The sequence below is a fragment of the Nicotiana sylvestris genome, chromosome 9, assembly GCF_000393655.2.
Source record: "Nicotiana sylvestris chromosome 9, ASM39365v2, whole genome shotgun sequence".
Taxonomy (NCBI): domain Eukaryota; kingdom Viridiplantae; phylum Streptophyta; class Magnoliopsida; order Solanales; family Solanaceae; genus Nicotiana; species Nicotiana sylvestris.
Genome location: NC_091065.1, coordinates 175,958,487 through 175,979,863, shown reverse-complemented (window position 1 = coordinate 175,979,863; position 21,377 = coordinate 175,958,487). Strand labels below are relative to the sequence as shown.

Genomic DNA, 21,377 nt, shown 5'->3' with positions numbered 1-21,377 from the left:
GAGGCAAGGAGGATAATTCGACGTCGAGTTCTACCTTTCATCCTTTTGTATTTATCATTCATGATGAATTTTGCTGTTGTTATTATGAACACGATTATGAGTAGCTAAGTATTTAGTCTAGGGTTTTGATGGAACCTGTTGAAGGATGAACTTCTTGTTGTGTTAATATAGTTTGCTCGATTTAATCTCTATTTGTTCAACTACGTTCTTGTTGAAGTTAATTGATAGGATCCTCAATTAGTTGTGCCTATTTAGTATGTATTACTCGGGAGAGAGTGCATATTTAGGTAGTTGTTGAACAACATCACTCCCAAAGTATATGAGGAATCAATAACCGAGGGTTTAAAGGTGGGATTAGAGATAATGAAACCTTGGGTGCGATCTAAGTGAGTTGAATAAAAGCCAGTAGTATAACTCGGGAGAGTGCATCTGGTAAATTGTCGTAATTACTCGGGAGAGATTTACGATAGTAAAAGTGCTCATGATTGATAGAGACGATTAGGCAAATCTATGTGAAACATAACAGGAAGGGATTCCATCAATAGGGGAAATCACAACCTTATATCCTTCTCTTATTTGCTTACAACTCAATCATAGTTAGCTTTTAGTTTACTTAATTTTATTCAGTTATAGTTAATAGAATTATCACCAAGTGTTATTCAAAATATCTGGGAAGTTGATTACGGAGAATTCAGTGAGTCTAACAAAAGTAATTGGTAGGTTAATTCCATGTGGATTCAACTTTGGGCTAAATACTCGGATTATATTTGCAACGATCGCTTGCTCTTTTTATGAGGCATAGTTGGGCGTGATCAAATTTTGGCTCCGTTGTCGGGGAATTAACGGTGTTATCAATTACAGTTGAAAGAAATACAAAAATTCTTAGTGTATTCAGTTTTTTTTATTTTAAATCAATACATTGATATTGTAACGTTTGTTGACTTGGTTGTATAGGTGCATGCCTAGAAACTCATTGAGAACTGGTGAAGTATTTGAAGCATTATCAGATCCCGAGAAAGTTTTCAAGGCCTTGAATCGGGCCAACCGTAAAAACAAGTAACAACAATCAACTGGACAACTTGAACCAGACATGGGGGATAACGTGATAGACCCAGCTGAGCCAGTAGTGGTGCCTCTTGTCCTAGAGGCTCCCTTATATGACTGGGTACAACCCACAACAGAGAATTTGGCCACAACGATATTAGTCCCGCAGATACAGACCGAATCTTTTCAAATCACAAACAACATGCTGCACTTGTTGCAAAACAAGGGACTATTTTTTTTTGGGTCATATATTGAAGATCCTCAACAACACTTGAAGAATTTCCTGTCAATCTGCAAAACTCAAAGGCAGCCTAACGTAACTCAGGAAACAATAAAGTTGTTGTTGTTTCCATTCTCAGTGACAGGAGCTGCCCAGACTTGGCTAAATTCACTCCTCATTAATTCCATCACGACTTGGGAGGAGTTAGTCAAGTAATTTGTGAATAAGTTTCATCCACCCAATAATACTACTTGGCAAATTGATGAAATTTTGAGCTTCAGACAGAAACCAATGGAAACACTGCAAGAAATCTGGGAACGATTTAAAGAGATGTTGGTTATATGTCTGCACCACGGTATTCCAGACCAGATATTTCGGCAGCGGTTTTACATGGGTCTAACAGATAGCGTGAAGGCTAATGTTGATGCTTCAGCTGGTAGAGCATTCTTGAGCAAATCATGGAGAGAAAGCCAGATCCTGCTTGACAAGATGGCACAGAATTCGAGGTGGACAACCAGGAATGCACCTATCACTCCAGTAGTTCACTCAGTGCCCTTAGATCCAGCCAACAATCTTGCCGAAAATATGGCCACCTTAATGACACAAATGAGCATACTCACCAAAAAGGTGGAAAAGTCAGGGCAGAAGCAGCAAGTGCACATTGTAGATACAACCAATTGGGGCTTATGCACATCTTGCATTAGTCAGCCAATTGGTAGTCAGTGAAATGCGGAAAGTGATCATAATCATTACCCTGAGGACATGAATTATTTGTCTAATTATGGGGACCAAAGACAGGGTGGTCAGAATTGGGGCCAACAGAATTAGCCATAGAGGCCAGTCCAGCCACAGCACAACAATGAAAATATGGGATCCATGCAACCTCACAATAATGAGGCACCCTACCAAAGGCCACAGGGATACAACAATCAAATTCAATAGTAGGGTTATCATCCTCCTCAACAGCAACATGGTGGGAGACAGGAAGATAGGTTTGCTAGACTCGAGGCAATGATGCAGCAGGTTATTGGGTCAAATGCGAAAATGACTGAAAGAGTAGATGCACATGAGTCAGCTATAAAGAATATTGAAGTGCAAATGGGCCAGAACTCTATGTCGTTGAATAATCGTCCTCATAGGACATTGCCTGTAGACACGCAGGTAAATCCAAAAGATCAAGGCCCGAAGCAACTAATGGCAGTGGGTCTACGTAATGTCAGAGACTTAGACTTGGAGCAAGAGAGGGCTCGAGAAAGCAGACAGGCTGAGACACTTGTATCAATGCCCATTGAGCTAGATGATTCAACAAAATTGATAGAGGTGACAATATAGCCTACCTAGGAAGAAACCAACACACATATTGAGACTGAGAAAGAAGCTGAGACAGCCTAGGAACCGGTAGTTGAAGTGGTGTCTGACAAAGAGAAAACTCAAATCATTGGGAAGAAGAGACCTCCAGCACCATTCCCACAGAGGCTGGCCAAATACCAGAAAGAGGAACAATACAAAAAATTCTTGGAGATGTTGAAACAAATCCAAGTAAATATTCCATTGATTGACGCATTGAAGGAGATGCCTGGTTATGCAAAAATGATGATGGACTTGATGTCCCAAAAATTCGACTTCCAAGATTTGGCCACAGTGACTCTAACTTAGACCTGCAGTGTTGTGGTGACTAGACCAATTGTAGAGAAGCTGTCTGATCCAAGGAGTTTCACAATTCCCTGCACCATTGGTAACTTTACCTTTGCCAAGGCACTTTGTGATTTGGGGGCTACCATAAATCTTATGCCCTTGGCAATCTATAAGATGTTGGGGATTAGAAGAGCTAGACCCACGTCTATATTGTTGCAGTTGGCTGACAAAACTGTGAAAAGACCCTCAGGTATTTTGGATGACATGTTCCCTGCAGATTTTGTGATTCTGGATTGTCGAGTGGATGAAGAAATTCCCATAATTTTAGGAAGGCCATTCTTGGCCACAGGAAGAGCCCTCATTGATTGTGAAACTAGGGAGCTCAAGATGAGGTTGAACGATGAGGAGATAACATTCAATGTGCAGAAATCTATGAGGCGACCAAGTGAATTCACCAATTAATCTCTTATTGATGTCGTGGGTGTAATCATGGAAGAGGATGATGAGACATTGACTATTGAGGATCCTCTTGCTGCATGTCTTCTGAATTTAGATGAGGTGAATAGGGAAGAATTGGTAGAATGAGTGTTGGATCTAGAGGGCAGAGGTTTTTGGGAGAGAACACTTGAATTCGAGCCCATGCACTTAGAAAACAGAGAAACTTCTCCAGCCAAGCCATCCATAGAAGAACCACCAAATCTAGAGTTGAAGCCACTGCCCGCCCATCTCAGGTATGCATTCCTAGGACCTAACTCCACATTACCTGTTATTATCTCATCTAGTTTGTTAGATGTACATGCACAACAGCTTTTGCAGGTACTCAAGGAGTGCAAGACTGCCATTGGGTGGACCATGGCAGACATTAAGGGGATCAACCCAGCATATTGTATGCATAAAATTCTGCTGGAAGAAGGGCACAAACCTTCCAGGGAGCACTAAAGATGGCTGAACCACAACATGAAGGAAGTGGTGAAGAAGGAGGTTATTAAGTGGTTGGATGCGGGAATCATTTTCCCTATCTCTGACAGCAATTGGGTTAGCCCGGTGCAATGCGTTCCTAAGAAGGGTGGTATGATGGTGGTAAAAAATGACAACAATGAGATGATCTCTACAAGAATCATCACAGGCTGGAGAATTTGTATGGACTATAGGAAATTAAATATGGCCACCTTGAAAGACCACTTTCCACTTCCCTTCATTGATCAGATGCTTGGCAGACTGGCAAGGAGGTCCCACTTCTATTTTCTGGATGGGTACTCAGGGTACAACCAAATTTTCATTGTAGCAGAGGACCGAGAGAAGACCTCCTTCACATGTCCATATGGAATTTATGCCTTCTAGAGGATGCCTTTTGGCCTATACAATGCACCAGCCACATTCCAAAGGTGCCTGATGCACATATTCACTGACATGGTTGAAGACATAATGGATGTGTTCATGGATGATTTCATAGTGGTGGGAAACTCATTCGATGAGTGCCTTACAAACCTGACCCGAGTGTTGAAGAGATGTATCGAGACTAACCTTGTACTTAATTGGGAAAAGTGTCATTTCATGGTACAAGAGGGTATAGTCTTGGGACACAGGGTATCAAGCAAGGGAATCGAGGTGGATCATGCTAAAGTTGATGTGATAGCAAAGCTGCCACCCCCCCACATCTGTCAAGGCAATTAAGAGCTTCCTCGGGCATGCCGGTTTCTACCGGAGATTCATCAAAGATTTCTAAAAAATTAACAACCCTCTTTGTAAGTTGTTAGAAAAAGATCACTCTTTCATGTTTTCTGATGATTGCAGAGTAGCATTTGAGGAGTTGAAAAAGAGGCTAGTCACAACACCCATCATTGTTGCCCCCGACTGGGAGCAACAATTCGAAATCATGTGTGACGTCAGTGACTATGCAGTGAGGGCAGTGTTAGGATAGCGGAAAGACAAGATAATGCACCCAATTTACTATGCCAGTAGAACGTTAAGTGGAGCCCAGCTGAACTACACTATGACTAAAAAGGAGATATTGGTTGTGGTGTTCGCATTCGACAAGTTCAGATCATACCTGATTGGCTCTAAGGTAATTGTATATACTGATCATGTTGCTCTCAGGTACTTGATTGAAAAGAAGGAATCCAAACCGCGCCTGATTCGTTGGGTGCTGCTACTGCAAGAGTTTACTTGGAGATTCGTGACGGTAAAGGCATGAAAAACCAGGTTGCTGACCATCTATCGTAACTTGAAGGAGCTGAACACTCAATTCAGACAGAGGATATTCTGGAAAACTTTCCAGACGATCAGATACTCACCACAAGCATTGAGGAAGTGCCATGGTATGCAGACTTTGCAAATTACTGGAAAGTGGTATAGTTCCCTATGACCTTTCCTCTGTGCAAAAGAGAAAGTTTTATCGTGACAGCTGCATGTATTATTGGGATAAACCTTATCTGTTTAGAATATGTGTTGACAATATGATCCAGAGGTGTGTCCCCGAGATAGAACAATCTTCTGTTTTGTAGGCATGTCAAGCATCGACATATGGCAGACATTTTGAAGGAGTTAGGACGGTAGGAAAAATTCTAGAAGTCGGGTTCTACTGGCCAACAGTGTTTAAGGATGCACATCAATGGGTGAAGGGCTTTGATGAATGTCAGTGAACTGGGAACATCTCCCGTCGCCATGAGATGCCCATGAACCCAATTCAAGAGGTTGAAGTATTCGATGTATGGGGGATAGACTTCATGGGCCCGTTCGTCAACTCCTTTGGCAATAAGTAGATACTTGTTGCTGTAGATTACGTGTCCAAATGGGTGGAAGCTGTAGCATTCCCCACGAATGATGCAAGAGTGGTGGTGGGGTTTTTGAAGAAGAATATATTCACCCGTTTCGGGACCCCGAGAGCTATTATAAGTGACGGAGGCACTCACTTCTGCAATCGAGCCTTTGAGAAATTGCTAGCAAAGTACGATGTGCGCCACAAGGTGGCAACCCCATATCATCCTCAGACTAGTAGACAGGTCGAAGGGTCTAATAGAGAAATTAAGAGTGTGCTGACCAAGACTGTGAATACCACAATAATTGATTGGGATAAAAAGTTAGATGATGCACTCTGGGCCTACAGAACTGCTTTCAAAACACCAATTGGTATGTCACCATACAAGTTGGTGTTCGGGATGGCATGTCACTTGCCAGTGGAACTAGAACATAGAGCTTGGTGGGCAATGAAACAACTAAATCTGGACATTGAGGCTGCAGGAACAAATAGAGTGACAAAATTGCATGAGCTAGACGAGTTCTGATTTCTTGCTTTCAAGAGCACGCGGTTGTACAAGGAGAGAATAAAGACGTTGCACGACAAGAACATTGTTGAGCAAAATTTCAATCCCGGAGACATGGTGTTGCTTTATAACTCACGACTAAGGCTATTTTCGGGTAAACTCAAGTCACGATGGTCTGGACCATTTCGAGTGGTCGAAGTATTCCCTTCAGGTGCCATAGAGATTGTCTCAGAGAAAGACTCTCATACATTTAGAGTCAATGGGAAAAGATTGAAACCATATGTGGGCATGGATGAACCCAAGGAAGTGTCAGTGATCCATCTGACTGAACCTTAGAGTTGAGCGAGCCTTAAATGTGCTCATCTGCATCGTGCCACAACGTTAAATCAGGCGCTGCATGGGAGGCAACCAATTGATTTGTTGTAACTGTTGTACCACGATATTAGCTAAGGTGCTAGTTGGAAGGTAACCCAATGCGTAGTATCTTTAGTATAGTTAGTATTTGTTAATTTTGATTTTGGTAACTACTAACCAATGCAGGTGAGCTTGGTCAAGTGATAAGTCCATCAGACGCGGAAGGAACCGGTAAAAAAGTGGAAAAATTTTAAGCCCCAGAAGTGCGTCCGCGCTATAGGTTGTGCTAGAGGCCGCGCATATGACCAAACATTCTGCCTCAACTTTACACCCAGGAGCGTACCTGCGCTAGTGGCCGCGCATATGGCCAAACATTCTGTCTTACTAGTGCGACCGCGCTCGAACCGCGCTACGACTGCTCTAGTACCATCCGCCTGCCACTTTGTTTAACTTATCAATTTTTTTTATTTTCTTATTTTTGTATGTCAATAGTTTTAGATGTTTATTCCCCCCCCTCCCACCCTAACTATTCCTTTCTCTTCCTATCAAATGCCCAACGAGAACCCCAGCCCTAATTCCCATCTTTTCCTAATTCCCTTCTTCTACAAATTCCCCTCTTCTCCATTCCCAACTAATCCCAACTCAAATTCCCCAAGGTTCAAGCCACGCCCTCCCCTACTCTTCTTCACTTCTCCCATCTTCTCTCACTACAGGTAAGGTTTTCTTTTTGCCATTTTTTTGCAGATTTTCGTTTTAATTTCTTAATTATGTTGTAGTTTTTCTTCTCTTTTCTTAGAAGTAATTTGTAGTGTATGTGTAGTTATTGTGGGTGAATATGTTTGTGGAGTTGCATATATTAAATTAGTTGGGTGAATTTGGGAAAATTATGGTGGTCATGGGCTACAACATGTGTAATTGGGGGTTCTGGTATATGATGCCCACAAGGTGTTTATTTAAATGCCACAATGAGTCTAAATGGTAATTGTGACCAATTGTAAGGGTGAAGTCTGAGTAACCGCAGCGAGTCACATTTTTTTGAGCTGTGCTAATGATATTCTTCTTCCAGGTACTATGGCTGCCTCTAGGAAACGCCGCACCACAGATGCTTCATCCAGCGGTCAAGCTGGATCTTCCAGGGCACACAGGTCAGCTCCTACTTGTCCCTTTGATAGTAACAGGTTCATCTCCGCTAAGGCTCAGGATCGTTTTGCTGATAAGGCTCCTAAGAAACCAATACCGGATATGGGCATGGATATAGGGTCGCTCCAACTTGGTTGCCCCAACTTGTATAATGAACTGGTAAGGCGGGGGCTAAAAATCTTATTTGAAGAGCCGGACGAGGGGAATTTGATGGTTGTACATGAATTCTATGCCAATGTAAAAGAACATGTAAATGGCGTAGTAACAGTGTGCAAGAAGGTTGTGGATGCCTCTGTTGAGGCTATTCGGAGGATATAGCAGCTGCCCGCACCGGTGGATGAGTATAAAGACTATTATAAACTGTATGGCAGGAAATACACCCAGTGAGAGAGATTCTTTGAAACCATTTGTGTACCCGGTAAGGAAATTGTATGGATGAAGTATGGGAAGAAGTTTCATTTCGCAGCGCTCACCTTTGAAGGGAAGTGCTGGTTGTATGTCATCAACAACCGCCTGATCCCGTCTTCCAACACCACGGAGGTGAATGCTCCTCGAACTGCTTTGATTTTGTGCTTTATAAATGGTAACAACTTTGATGTGGCCAAGCTGATTCACGAGGAGATGTTCACACGCTGTCCGGTGAAGAGATATGGTTTCTTCTTCCCTTCCTTAGTCAATACACTTTGTCGGGCAGCTCGGGTACCGGAAAATTTGAATGTGGATGGGATAGTGCCAAGAGACTCCAAGTTCCAAGCTGATAAGGTAACTACTGGGAAGGAGCCTGTGGCAACTGGTAGTGCTAACAGTGCTGAATCCGATGACTCTGAGGAAGGGGAGGGTGAACAAGAGGAAGTAAGGGCCGAGTCACCGGCCCATGAGCAGATTGTAGAGGCTGCAGGACCATCTGGGCTGCTTGAGTTACCCGATTTACAACTTTAGAGCAGGAGATGGCAGGATTGCGTACCTCAGTCGCTGACTTAGGTACACGTGTTGATGCGGTGGCTACCCAACAGGTGAAATCGGAGAAGAAAATATTGGGCTGGCTACGAGCTCTGGGTCGTGCATGCAATCTGAACCCAGAGACGGTCTCCGATCAAGAGTCATCAATCAGGGAAGTTCCTTTACCTCACCGTTCTTTATTTTGTATGCCATGAGGACATATCTTCCTTTTAAGTGTGGGGTGGGGGATATTTCATTGTATATGTATATATGTAAACTTGATTGTTTTATGTTTTCTTTGTTTTTTCTTGATTGTTTTATGTTTTCTTTGTTTTTGTGGTTTTGAGTAGCAGTTAAATTAGGTAAGTCGACTTGTCCCGAAGACGGATCTCTTTCGATGGGGTTCTTGAGGGTATAAGTCGACGAGAAAAAAAAACAAAAAAATGTTGGACTATTCCTGATGACGGATCTTCTAGACAGTTTTCTTGAGGGAAGTAAGTCTAAAGAAAATACCAAAAAGATTTTTTTATTTTAGGTAATGTAATAACTCCCCCTTGGTTTTTCTTTGGGCCACGGTTCTTTTCCAAGGGTTTTGCTTGAACCGGATATAGTTAGTTTTTTGTTTATTTTGTTTCTAGTTATTAGTTGGTACTTATGGGCGATGAGCTGAAATAGGAAGAGAAGCCCTTAGTGTTGATACACCTGAACACATTAAGCACTAGAGTGTGACACTTAGTCTTAGTGGTTAATTCTTGTTAGAGTGCCTTAAATTGTATGTTTGTAACTGACTTGAGTACTCAAACGAGAGTGTCTTGATAAGCCAATCTGGAGTGAGTCATGTGCCATGTGTGTGTGAGTTGTATTGTATTCTATGCTCTGCACTTGATGCCTAGAACTTGCCCCGTGTGTTTGCAAAGCAAAAATGTAGCTTTATTCAATCTTAGAAATGATATATGCATTTCTTTGTTAAGTCAGATATATAAAGTAGACTCATCTAAATGCGATAAATCGTAGTTAACCCCGTTGAGCCTATAAGCCTGTTTCTTTGGCAACCACATTGTAAACCTTACCCAATTGTTTGAACGGCCCATCTGTTTGAACCCCTTTACCTCCCACGAGCACTTGAATGGTTAGGAAATATGCAAAAGTTAAAGTGTGGGGTAGTGGTTTGGTTTTTTGAGTGGAACCAATGAAATAGAGAAAAAGGTGCAGTATTTTGAAAAATAAAAGAATAAGCGCCACTTAAAAAAAGAAAAAAAAAGAATAAGTAAATGTAGTACTTTATAAATGGTGACTTGATACAATTGCACCTAATGGAGTTTGGGGTATTATAAACAGAAGTGTTGTGGAATGTCTGGTCTGACATAAGTATGGTTTTGCGCGAATGTGATTGTATTAAAAGTGCTTAGGGAGGTTAGTCACTATATCCAAATATATCCTACCCGTCCCTTAGCCTACATTACAACCAAATGAAGTCCTAATTGATCTTAGACTGAATGGGCTCGATTAGTAGAGTAGTACACTACGGGCAAGCCTATGGTGCATCTGTGTGGCATATGAATTTTCTTTCTGAGAGTGAGCGAATTTTGTCTATCTAAGTTCCTAGTTGTTCTTAATATTATTATTTGTGGAACTACTCTCTTGTGTGATGTGAGGGCATTTGATTCACGAAGGAAAGGTAAGTCTTGAGTCTTGACCTCTATATAGAGTATTTTGAGTGAGTATGAATATTGCACGACAGGTGAGAGTCAACTCTTGAGGCAAAGATGGTACACTGCTAGGTGCAACTTTGGTGATATGTTCTTGGTGTGATACGCTGGGAAAAGCTTAGTGAAGGAACCTTTATAGAGTATGGTGGATTGCTCGGGGACTAGCAATGATTTAAGTGTGGGGTGTTGATAATATGCTAGATTTATGTAGTTTGACGACTATTTATGCCCCAACTTGACTATGCTTCACCGTTCTAGGATGGTTAAATGATGATAAATTGGGTCTAATTGTGAATTTCATGTTTTGCAGGAGCACGTTGTGCTTATGAAGACTTATGACAGTGTTTGGAGCTAAATTAAAGTAAGGGAAGCCCCTCGGAGCTGAGTACATGTGAAAGAAGGAAGAAAAGAAGAGATAAAATGCTGAACCACTCTAGCGCGGCCTTAGCGCGACCACGCTAGAGCAGAAAAATGAGGCAGTACACTATGCAATATGCGCAACCACTAGCGCGGTTCGAGTGCGGCCGCGCTAGTCAATTCGGAGCGCAGAAGTTCAGGGGTAAATTTAGAAATTTGGGGGTAATTCCACTTAACCTATAAGAGGTCTAGCTCACCCAAAAAGATATTATCAAGGTTTTTATAGCTTTGTTGAAGGTAAGAAGAGGCAAGAGGCAAGGAGCATAATTCGACATCGAGTTCTACCTTTCTTCCTTTTGTATTTATCATTCATGATGAATTTTGCTGTTGTTATTATGAACATGATTATGAGTAGCTAATTATTTAGTCTAGGGTTTTGATAGAACCTGTTGAGGGATGAACTTCTTGTTGTATTAATATAGTTTGTCCGGTTTAATCTCTATTTATTCAACTAAGTTCTTGTTGTAGTTAATTGATAGGATCCTCAATTAGCTGTGCCTATTTAGTATGTATTACTCAGGAGAGAGTGCATATTTAGGTAGTTGTTGAACAACATCACTCCCAAAGTATATGAGGAATCAATAACCGAGGGTTTAAAGGTGGGATTAGAGATAATGAAACCTTGGGTGCGATCTAAGTGAGTTGAATAAAAGCCAGTAGTATAACTCGGGAGAGTGCATCTGGTAAATTGTCGTAATTACTCGGGAGAGATTTACGATAGTAAAAGTGCTCATGATTGATAGAGACGATTAGGCAAATCTATGCGAAACATAACAGGAAGGGATTTCATCAATAGGTGAAATCACAACCTTAGATCCTTCTCTTATTTGTTTACAACTCAATCATAGTTAGCTTTTAGTTTACTTAATTTTATTCAGTTATAGTTAGTAGAATTATCACCAAGTGTTATTTAAAATATTTGGGAAGTTGATTACGGAGAATTCAGTGAGTCTAACAAAAATAATTGGTAGGTTAATTCTTTGTGGATTCGACTCTGGGCTAAATACTCGGATTATATTTGCAACAACCGCTTGCCCTTTTTATAAGGTATAGTTGGGCATGATCAATGACAGACACAAGTGCTCTTTAAAGTTGAAAGGCCAAGATTTGTTTTTAGTTCATTGTTTGTTTTTCTGGGTTAAATTTCTATTACTGGTAACATTAGAAAGAGAAAGGAGCTAAATCTGGCAGTTAAAAACCTTCAAGCTTCCTCATCATTTCCCTTTCCGTCGTCTTCATTTTCTAAAGCATAACCAATAATATAAAATAAAATGGAAAAAATGTCCAATTAAAAGTAATATTAATTTGATCAAAGTGAGACTTAATTTGTGGAGGTTTTGAGTTTTGACTCTACCAAATTTGAGTCACGATGTATATAAATTAATCTTTTGAAAGTTCCACTGTGTCATTTTCTTGAAACCTCTCAAGATTCAAACAGAGAGAAGTGAAATGTTATCCCCTCAGATTATAACAATTTCTATACCAATAAGGTATTCTTTAATTTTTTTGGTAGTATTTTATAACTTTTTAGGCATATGCTGAGTTTCTTCGTTATACAAACTGAAAGTTGACAACCCCTCGTAGACATGAGTCCAAGGTAAGCCATGTCTATGTTCATTTCTTATAAATGAGGTAAGTTTAACGGTTTTGGAAGGAGATAAAAGCCCTTGATATAAAGATAGATGAGTTCAATATTTTCGGTTCTTTTGTTACCATTAATAGAAATTTGACCAAAAAAATAAAAAATAATATATATATATATATATAAAAGAGGGAAAAAGATTGCTGACTTGGCACCTCTCTTAGACTAGGATTCTTATTTATCTTTTTTCTCATTTTTTTTGCTTTTTTTATTTGTCCAAAAATCTTTTTATCCTTTCCAATGAACTTTACATATTCTCATACTGTTATAACAGATGAGAATAGTATTTATTTGTCTTAAATTTCTATAGAAAGTGGCAATTATTTGTATTAAAGCTCAATTGAGAGTGATTTTTCTCTTCCTCACTAATGGCCTAGCACTAAAGACCAATCACTACACACGTTCAAATAATAGAAGAAAATGAGCTCCTGGCTGTTACGTTCAAGTGCAGCAGCCATGTCTATTAATACTCATTTCAAGGTAAACTTCGAATGAAGAACAATTTTTTCATTTGCTTACAAGAGTTCATAATTATCATTCCAATATATCTTATAGCGTATCTTTTCCCAGTTCTCCAAGATTGCTCTCTGAAGGCATGGGAATCATATCATGGCACCAAAATCTAAAAGGTATAACATAAGCTAAACTTAAATTCCTTGATGTTTTCTATGTTTGTACTACTATAGAGTTGTCTTCTTCTTTTTCATTTTTCCACTCCCTCTCCATGCCATAGGTAGCGGATCATGTGATCTGTGATGCTCTTTTTTTTGGCATTATATACTTACACTGCTATTAAAAATTTTATTGCACTTCATTGGTTTACAGCGAGAGTTGTTATTTTTTAATGAATGCTTTCTCGGTTCGAATGAGTTGTAGTTGGTGGGATATCTTGTGTTATTGTCAGGTACTTAAAATTTTTTATCGATTTTTGAAATTACATTTAAAATTAAACTAACTATATTTAGATATCGTGTTAATTAACCCGATTGATATACCTCTTTTTTCTTACTTGAACCACAGAGCATACTAAGACAGAATCTTGACACAGTTACCAAGATAAATCTTTTCTGATGTGGAAGATCAGACTATGCTGCAACCACAGAGCATACTAAGACAGTACCTTGGCTCTGATACCAATTGTTGCGGAAGCCAAATGTATATAGTGTGAATAAGTCACAACTACTATACCAAAAATTATGACAGCCACCAAATAATAAATAAGACAATAAAGCAACAATAAAGGGAACACCAGAATTTACGAGGTTCGGCTAATTTTGCCTACTCCTCGGACACAACCAATATTTTATTTCACTCCAAAATACAAGTGAAATAATACTAAAGAGAGAAAATACAAATGCCTTAAACAGATGAGAAGGCAAATGAGAGGTGTGTTTAAATCCTAAATATTAAGCCTTCTTTTATAGGGGAAAAATTCCCCCAACTATTGCTAACCCACCGATGTGGGAAGCTGGAATATTTGACATTTCAACAAATCTCCACCTTGGCAAAAATTCCACGTCTTCAATTTTCTCTCTATAACAAATTTTGGTTGTGTCTTCAACTTCAATCTTCAGTGTTCAACAATGTTGATCAAATCCAAACAATGTTGAAACTTGACCGCAGTCACCACCTTTGTCAGCATATCAGCAGGATTCTCCGTAGTATGAATTTTCTTCACCGTGACTCCACCTTCTTCTATGATTTCTCGTACGAAATGATACCGAACATCAATGTGCTTCGTCCTTGCATGATAAACTTGGTTCTTCGCTAATTGAATAGCACTTTGACTATCACAAAAAATTGTGATACCTTTTTGTTCAACACCAAGCTCCTTTAGCAATCCTTGAAGCCAAATTGCCTCTTTCACAACCTCTGTAATAGCCATGTACTCTGCCTCTGTTGTAGACAAAGCAACTGTTGACTGCAAAGTAGACTTCCAACTAACTGGTGCCTTTGCAAAAGTAAACACATAACCAGTAGTTGATCTTCGTTTGTCCATATCACCCGCAAAATCTGAGTCACAATATCCAACTACAGACTGATTGTCTTCCTGCTCAAAAACTAACCCGACATCTACAGTATTATGAATATACCGTAGAATCCACTTCACAGCTTGCCAATGCTCCTTCCCTGGATTGTGCATATATCTGCTAATAACTCCAACAACTTGTGAAATGTCAGGCCTTGTGCAAACCATTGCATACATCAAGCTACCAACAACATTTGCGTATGGTACCTTTGACATATACTCTCGTTCAGCTTCATCCATTGGCGACATAGTAGTACTTAGCTTAAAATGGGGAGCAAGTGGAGTACTAACTGGCTTAGTCTTGTCATCTATGCCAAAACGTTGTAGTACTCTCTTCAAATATTCTTTCTGAGATAAACAGAGTTTCTTTGAACGTCTATCTCTAATTATCTCCATGCCAAGAATTTTCTTTGCCTCACCCAGATCCTTCATCTCGAACTCCTTCTTCAGTTGAATCTTCAACTTATCAATTTCTTCCGAATTCTTGGAAGCTATCAACATATCATCAACATATAGGAGAAGATATACAAAGGAACCATCTTTAAGCTTGTGCAAATACACACAATGATCGTATTTGCTTCTCTTGTACCCTTGCCGCAACATAAACTCGTCAAATCGCTTGTACCATTGTCTAGAAGATTGTTTCAATCCGTACAATGATTTTTCAAGTTTGCACACCATATTTTCTTTTCCAGCAACTTTGAATCCTTCTGGCTGAGTCATGTAGATTTCCTCCTCCAAGTTTCCATGTAAAAACGCAGTTTTTACATCCATCTGAACTAGTTCCAAATCCAATTGTGCTACCAAAGCCAACATAATTCTAATGGAGGAATGTTTTACAACTGGAGAAAACACTTCATTGTAATCAATTCCCTCCTTTTGAGCATATCCTTTGGCCACCAATCTTGCTTTGTAGCGAACATTTACTTGGTTAGGAAATCCTTCTTTCTTTGCAAATACCCATTTGCACCCAATTGCTTTCTTTCCCTTCGGGAGATTGGCCAATCTCCATGTATGATTCTGATGAAGGGACTGTATTTCATCATTCATGGCAATCCTCCACTTATCTTCTTCTGAACTTTGGACAACATCTTTATAAGTGGTAGGAACATCATCAGCTACAATTGAGGTTGCACAAGCAACTGTCTCTATGAGACGAACAGGTTTCGTTATTGTTCTTTTTGGCCTGCTGGTTGATATTGATTCAAGTTGTTGTTGAGGTTCCTGAGTTGGAATCTCCTCTACTGGCTGTCCTTCCAGAGGGTAATCTTCATTTGTTTCCTCCTCTGCTTCTTGTGTAGGAAAAATAAATTTTCCCTCAAACCCCACCTGCTTAGAAGCACCTTCATTTTGTTTGGTATCTTTTGTTACCTTAGCAAATTCATCAAAGGTAACATCCCTGCTGAATATTACTTTCTTTGTCATAGGACACCATAAGTAATATCCTTTGACTCCAGAAGTAATTCCCATAAAAATAGCCTTTTTTGCCCTTGGATCCAATTTTGACTCCGTCACATGATAATATGCAGTTGAGCCAAACACGTGCAAAGAGTTATAATCTACAGTAGGTTTTCCATACCATTTTTCAAATGGTGTCTTGCCATCAATAGCAGCAGATGGTAGACGATTAATTAGGTGGCAAGCATATGTAATTGCCTCAGCCCAAAATTCTTTGCCCAAGCCAGCATTGGACAACATACACTGTACCTTCTCCAACAAGGTCCGGTTCATACGTTCTGCCACTCCATTCTGTTGTGGTGTATGTCTAACAGTGAAGTGTCGGACGATGCCATCATTTTCATAGACCTTATTGAAATGATCATTTTTGTATTCACCTCCATTATCTGTGCGAATACACTTGATCCTCCTGCCTGTTTGATTCTCCACCATCGTCTTCCATTTGAGAAAAATTCCCATCACTTCATCTTTGTTTTTCATTGTATACACCCACACTCTTCGAGAAAAATCATCAACAAAGGTTACAAAATAGTGTTTCCCACCCAATGAAGGTGTTTTGGAAGGACCCCAAACATCAGAGTGTACATAATCCAAAATGCCTTTAGTATTATGGATCGCTGTACCAAATTTAACCCTTGTCTGTTTCCCTTTAACACAATGCTCACAAAACTCCAAGTTGCAAGCCTTGACTCCTTTTAACAATCCTTGATCTGATAGAGTTTTCAAGGATTTTCCTCCAGCATGTCCCAAGCGCATGTGCCATAGCTTGGTTGCTTCTGCCTCTTTGTCGTCACTGGATGTCACTGTCGCTGTCCCAATAACTGTACTGCCACGATAGCGGTACATATTATTATTCTTCCGATTAGCCTTCATTACCACTAGTGCACCGGAGCATACTCTCATCACTCCATTTTCTGCAATGATTTTGAACCCTTTTGATTCCAGGGCTCCCACAGAGATGAGATTCTTCTTCAAATCCGGTACATATCGAACATCTGTTAATGTTCTGATCATTCCATCATGGTTCCTTAATCGTATTGAACCAATGCCATATGAGGTAAGAGGGCTGTTATCCGCTGTGTGGATGACTCCATATTCTCCTTCTTGAAATTCCACAAACCAGTCCCTGTTGGGACACATATGATGGCTACAAGCCGAGTCCATCAACCATATGTCTGATGATGTTGATGACTCTGTTGTAACTAATGAGAAGTCTGAATCATCACAATCAACTACATTTGAATCCATAATGGCCTTTCCATTATTATATTTGGCCTTATTCTTCAACTTCGGACAGTCTTTCTTCCAGTGCCCTTTTTCTCGACAAAAGGCACATTCATCTTTGCTGGGTCTGGATCTTGACTTGGATCTTCCCTTCTTTGTCCTCGTTTGATTTTGAGGACGACCCCTCACAAATAGTGCTTCTCCTTCTCCGCCCTTCTGTTTTTCTCGCTTTCTTTGTTCATAGCTGTACAAAGCCGAACAAACTTCTCTGAGAGAAACTTCGTCATTTCCATGGAGTAGAGTAGTTTCAAGGTGCTCGTACTCATCAGGAAGTGACGCCAACAACATCAAGGCCAAGTCACCATCATCATAAGTTGTATCCATATTTTGCAAATCTGTGACCAACTTATTGAAACTGGTGATATGTTCATTCATCGTGGTACCAGGAACATAGGTGAAGTGAAATAGTCTCTTCTTCATGTACAATTTATTTTGACTGTTTTTCTTCAAAAATTTATCCTCCAGTGCTTTCCATAATTTACTTGCAGAAGTTTCCTTTGTGTATGGATATTTCTGCTCTCTAGCAAGGTAGGATCGAATAGTACCGCAAGCAACACGGTTGATAATTCTCCAATCTTCTTCTCCAATAACATCTGGTTTCTTTTCTTCAATGGCCAGATCTAGCCCTTGTTGAAAAAGGACATCTAAAACCTCGCCTTGCCATATCCCAAAATATCCGGACCCGTCAAAAATTTCTACTGCAAATTTCGCATTTGACACAATTCTTGTCATAAGCGAAGATGTCAATGATGACATATTGTTGACACTTGATGTAGGTTCTTCTTGTTTATTGTCTCCCATATTTGACACAAATATTATTTAATAGCTGACGACACAAATCAAGATTATTTCCTTTCTGATGTAGAAGATCAGACTAAGCTGCAACTACAGAGCATACTTAGACAGAACCTTGACTCAGTTACCAAGATAAATCTTTTCTGATGTGGAAGATCAGACTATGCTGCAACCACAGAGCATACTTAGACAGTACCTTGGCTCTGATACCAATTGTTGCGGAAGTCAAATGTATATAGTGTGAATAAGTCACAACTACTATACCAAAAATATTATGACAGCCACCAAATAATAAATAAGACAATAAAGCAACAATAAAGGGAACACCAGAATTTACGAGGTTCGGCTAATTTTGCCTACTCCTCGGACACAACCAATATTTTATTTCACTCCAAAATACAAGTGAAATAATACTAAAGAGAGAAGATACAAATGCCTTAAACAGATGAGAATGCAAATGAGAGGTGTGTTTAAATCCTAAATATTAAGCTTTCTTTTATAGGGGGAAAATCCCCCCAACTATTGCTAACCCACCGATGTGGGAAGCTGGAATATTTGACATTTCAACAAGTATTGCTTTCCCTGGATTGTAATTGAAATTTAGAATTGGGAGGGATTTGATGATTTATGAATGCCGATTCTACGTCAATTGTTTTCACGAATGTGTTTACATAAACTACTAATCATCTTTACTTTAATTTTTCTCTATATTAAATACGGAATGTGCCATTTGAAAAATTCAGTGGGTAATAGTGGGTATCGAGTACAGGTCGACGGGAATGGTGTATAATAAATGGCTTTCACAATTTTGTTGAATTGGGTTCTATGTTTGTAGTGAATGTGTTGAAACTACTCTATTTTCTTGAAGATGTTATACCAACTAACTTTATATATACTGAAAAACTAATTCAATTGGTAATCACATTAGGAGCAACAAGTGGCCAGAGACTTAGAGTTCAGCGGTGTATGAATATGCACTAAGAATATAAAGCAAAGTCAGGGATAAGCATGAAACTCCAATAATATCAACACTAATAAACATGTAATAATGCACTTAATTGATTAGTAAAGATTAAATTTTCATAAAATTTAACAATAATTATTTTACCATATTTAAATTTTTTGGTATAACCGCGCGAAGCGCGAACAAATTCACTAGTTTGGAAATAAATCTTGGCTTTTCAACTTTAAAGAGCACATGTGTCACTTCTCTAAGACTATATAGATATATAGTGAAGCAACCAGTAATGGAGCCAAGCCGCTCCCATAAAGTGAATGAAAAAACATGGATAAAGTTGATAAAATCAACATAACTTAAGAGATCTGTTCAAGTTTAAATGGGTGAGTTATGATCCGTTTGTTTACTTGATCTAACGGGTTAGAACCTAAAACAATCCATCAAACTATTGGTTCAAAACAGATCAAAAATGGGAGGTCAGGTTATGACCCGTTGTTTGGACATCTTGATCATTGAATTTTGGCCCAAGCTAGGACATGTTGGCTCAAGACTCGTTTATTGATTTGGGAGATTTGTATCTATACCTGCTTTTTGGGTCACATTTTAATTTGTGCCCGCTTTACAAAAAAAATTACAAGCGTTCTCACTTTTTCGTGTAACTTCAGCATACGGGGCTGAAGTAGCAAAGGAAATCACGCAAAACTTCAGCATTCTAGTAGACGGATCTGAAGTAGCAAAGGCAATACGCTGAAGTTTTTTGTCATGGATAAGATGCTGAAGTTATTTAGTTCATTTGTAAAAACTTCAGCACTAAAATAGCTAAAAAAAATTGTCCTGGATTCATTAGTTTTGTCATAAAGTTTTTTCAAAAACTTCAGCAGAAGATGCTGAAGTTATTTAGTTCATTTGTAGAAATTTTAACACAGAAAAAGCTGAAGTTTTTTGACCTGGATAAGCTTTTTCAAAAACTTCAGCAGAAGATGCTGAAATTATTTAGTTCATTTGTAAAAACTTCAGTACTATATAAGCTGAAGTTTTTGAAAAAGCTTTCTTACATACTAGATAAATAATCACATTATTCTTTCATAGTGTATTACTACTATAAAATAATCAGATTGCCAACAGTATCTAAATCATAAATTTTGGAAATAATAAACGTGAAAAGAACATAATTACGTGGAAATATTCACAAATTATTGTCTACTATTATTTATAATTTATTTTTAAATAATTTGATAAACATACTTATAACAATCATCCCATTAACTAAAATTTCATAGCAGCACCAACAACAGCAGAAGAAAGAAGAAGAAGAAGAAGAAGAAGAAGAAGAAGAAGAAGAAGAAGAAGAAGAAGAAGAAGAAGAGGAAGAAAACGAAGGAGGAGAATGAGGAGGAGAAAAGGGGCTGAAGTTGTTTAAAAAGTGGGTACAAGTTAAATCTTTTAGAAAACTGGGTATAGGTTAAATGGGGACGACCAAATATGGCGCCCCATGCAATTTTTACATTGAATTGAGTTATTTTGACCCATCCAATATACCAAATGGCCAATTTGCCACCTCTAACTATGGGATACCATGTTTTCAGTTTAAAGAAAAAATAAAATATACTAGGTGATTTCGATTTGTCTAAATTTTGGTAGATAAAATTATCTAACAAGCTATGGTTCTATGGTGTAGTGGTTAGCACTCTGGACTTTGAATCCAACGACCTGGGTTCAAATCTCGGTAAGACCTTTTTTATTTTTATTTTTCCCAAACCCCACTATGTAGGATTGTACTGGGTATATGTTGTTATTATAAAATTATCCAATAATTATGATGATATTCAATATTTGATACTCGGTGAAATGATCAAGATGCGACAATCACTCATCTCCCCACAGTATATCTTGATTATTCTCACTTTTTTAATTACTATCATTTAATTAAATAATTAATCCTCAAATAACATACACCACATAATTAGCAAAGCATATTTTGTTATATAATCTACGTACTCTTACCTCGTTTATTATTTGTATAAAAATAGAAATATATACTCTTTTCTTAACTAACCTCCGCGTTTTCAAAAGTCTCCTCTTAAACCCATCATTTTTTGTAGTTATCAGCTTGTTCCTTTAGCACACAAGTCGGTAATCTAGTGATTAATAAAGTGAATGAAAAATATGGATAAAGTTGATAAAATCAACTTAACTTTAGTAATCTGTTCAAGTTTAAATGGGTGAGTTATGATCCAATTGTTTACTTGATCTGATGGGTTGAACCTAAAACGATCCATCAAACTATTGGTTCAAAACATGTCAAAAATGTGAGGTCGGGTTATGACCCGTTGTTTGGACATCTTGATCATTTAATTTTGGCCCAATCTAACTTTGGGCAGGTTGGTTCAAGAGTCATTTATTGATTTGAGTTACTTTGACCCATCCAATTGACCAAATGGTCAATTTGCCACCTCAAATTATGGAATACCATGTTTTCAATTCGAAGAA

At 38.8% G+C, this 21,377-nt stretch overlaps 1 protein-coding gene and 1 non-coding gene across 2 annotated transcripts; both read left to right on the top strand.

Moving 5' to 3' along the window:
• The first annotated feature begins 3,856 nt into the window (after positions 1-3,856).
• Positions 3,857-6,183, top strand: LOC138878632 (uncharacterized). The gene is made up of 6 exons (XM_070158324.1): positions 3,857-4,152; positions 4,694-4,810; positions 4,997-5,081; positions 5,150-5,248; positions 5,404-5,533; positions 5,678-6,183. The coding sequence occupies exons 1-6, from the start codon at positions 3,857-3,859 to the stop codon at positions 6,181-6,183; spliced, it is 1,233 nt and encodes a 410-aa protein (XP_070014425.1).
• A 14,367-nt stretch (positions 6,184-20,550) lies between these two features.
• Positions 20,551-20,622, top strand: TRNAQ-UUG (transfer RNA glutamine (anticodon UUG)). The gene has a single exon. It is a non-coding gene; the product is annotated as a tRNA-Gln (tRNA).
• Positions 20,623-21,377: the final 755 nt, after the last annotated feature.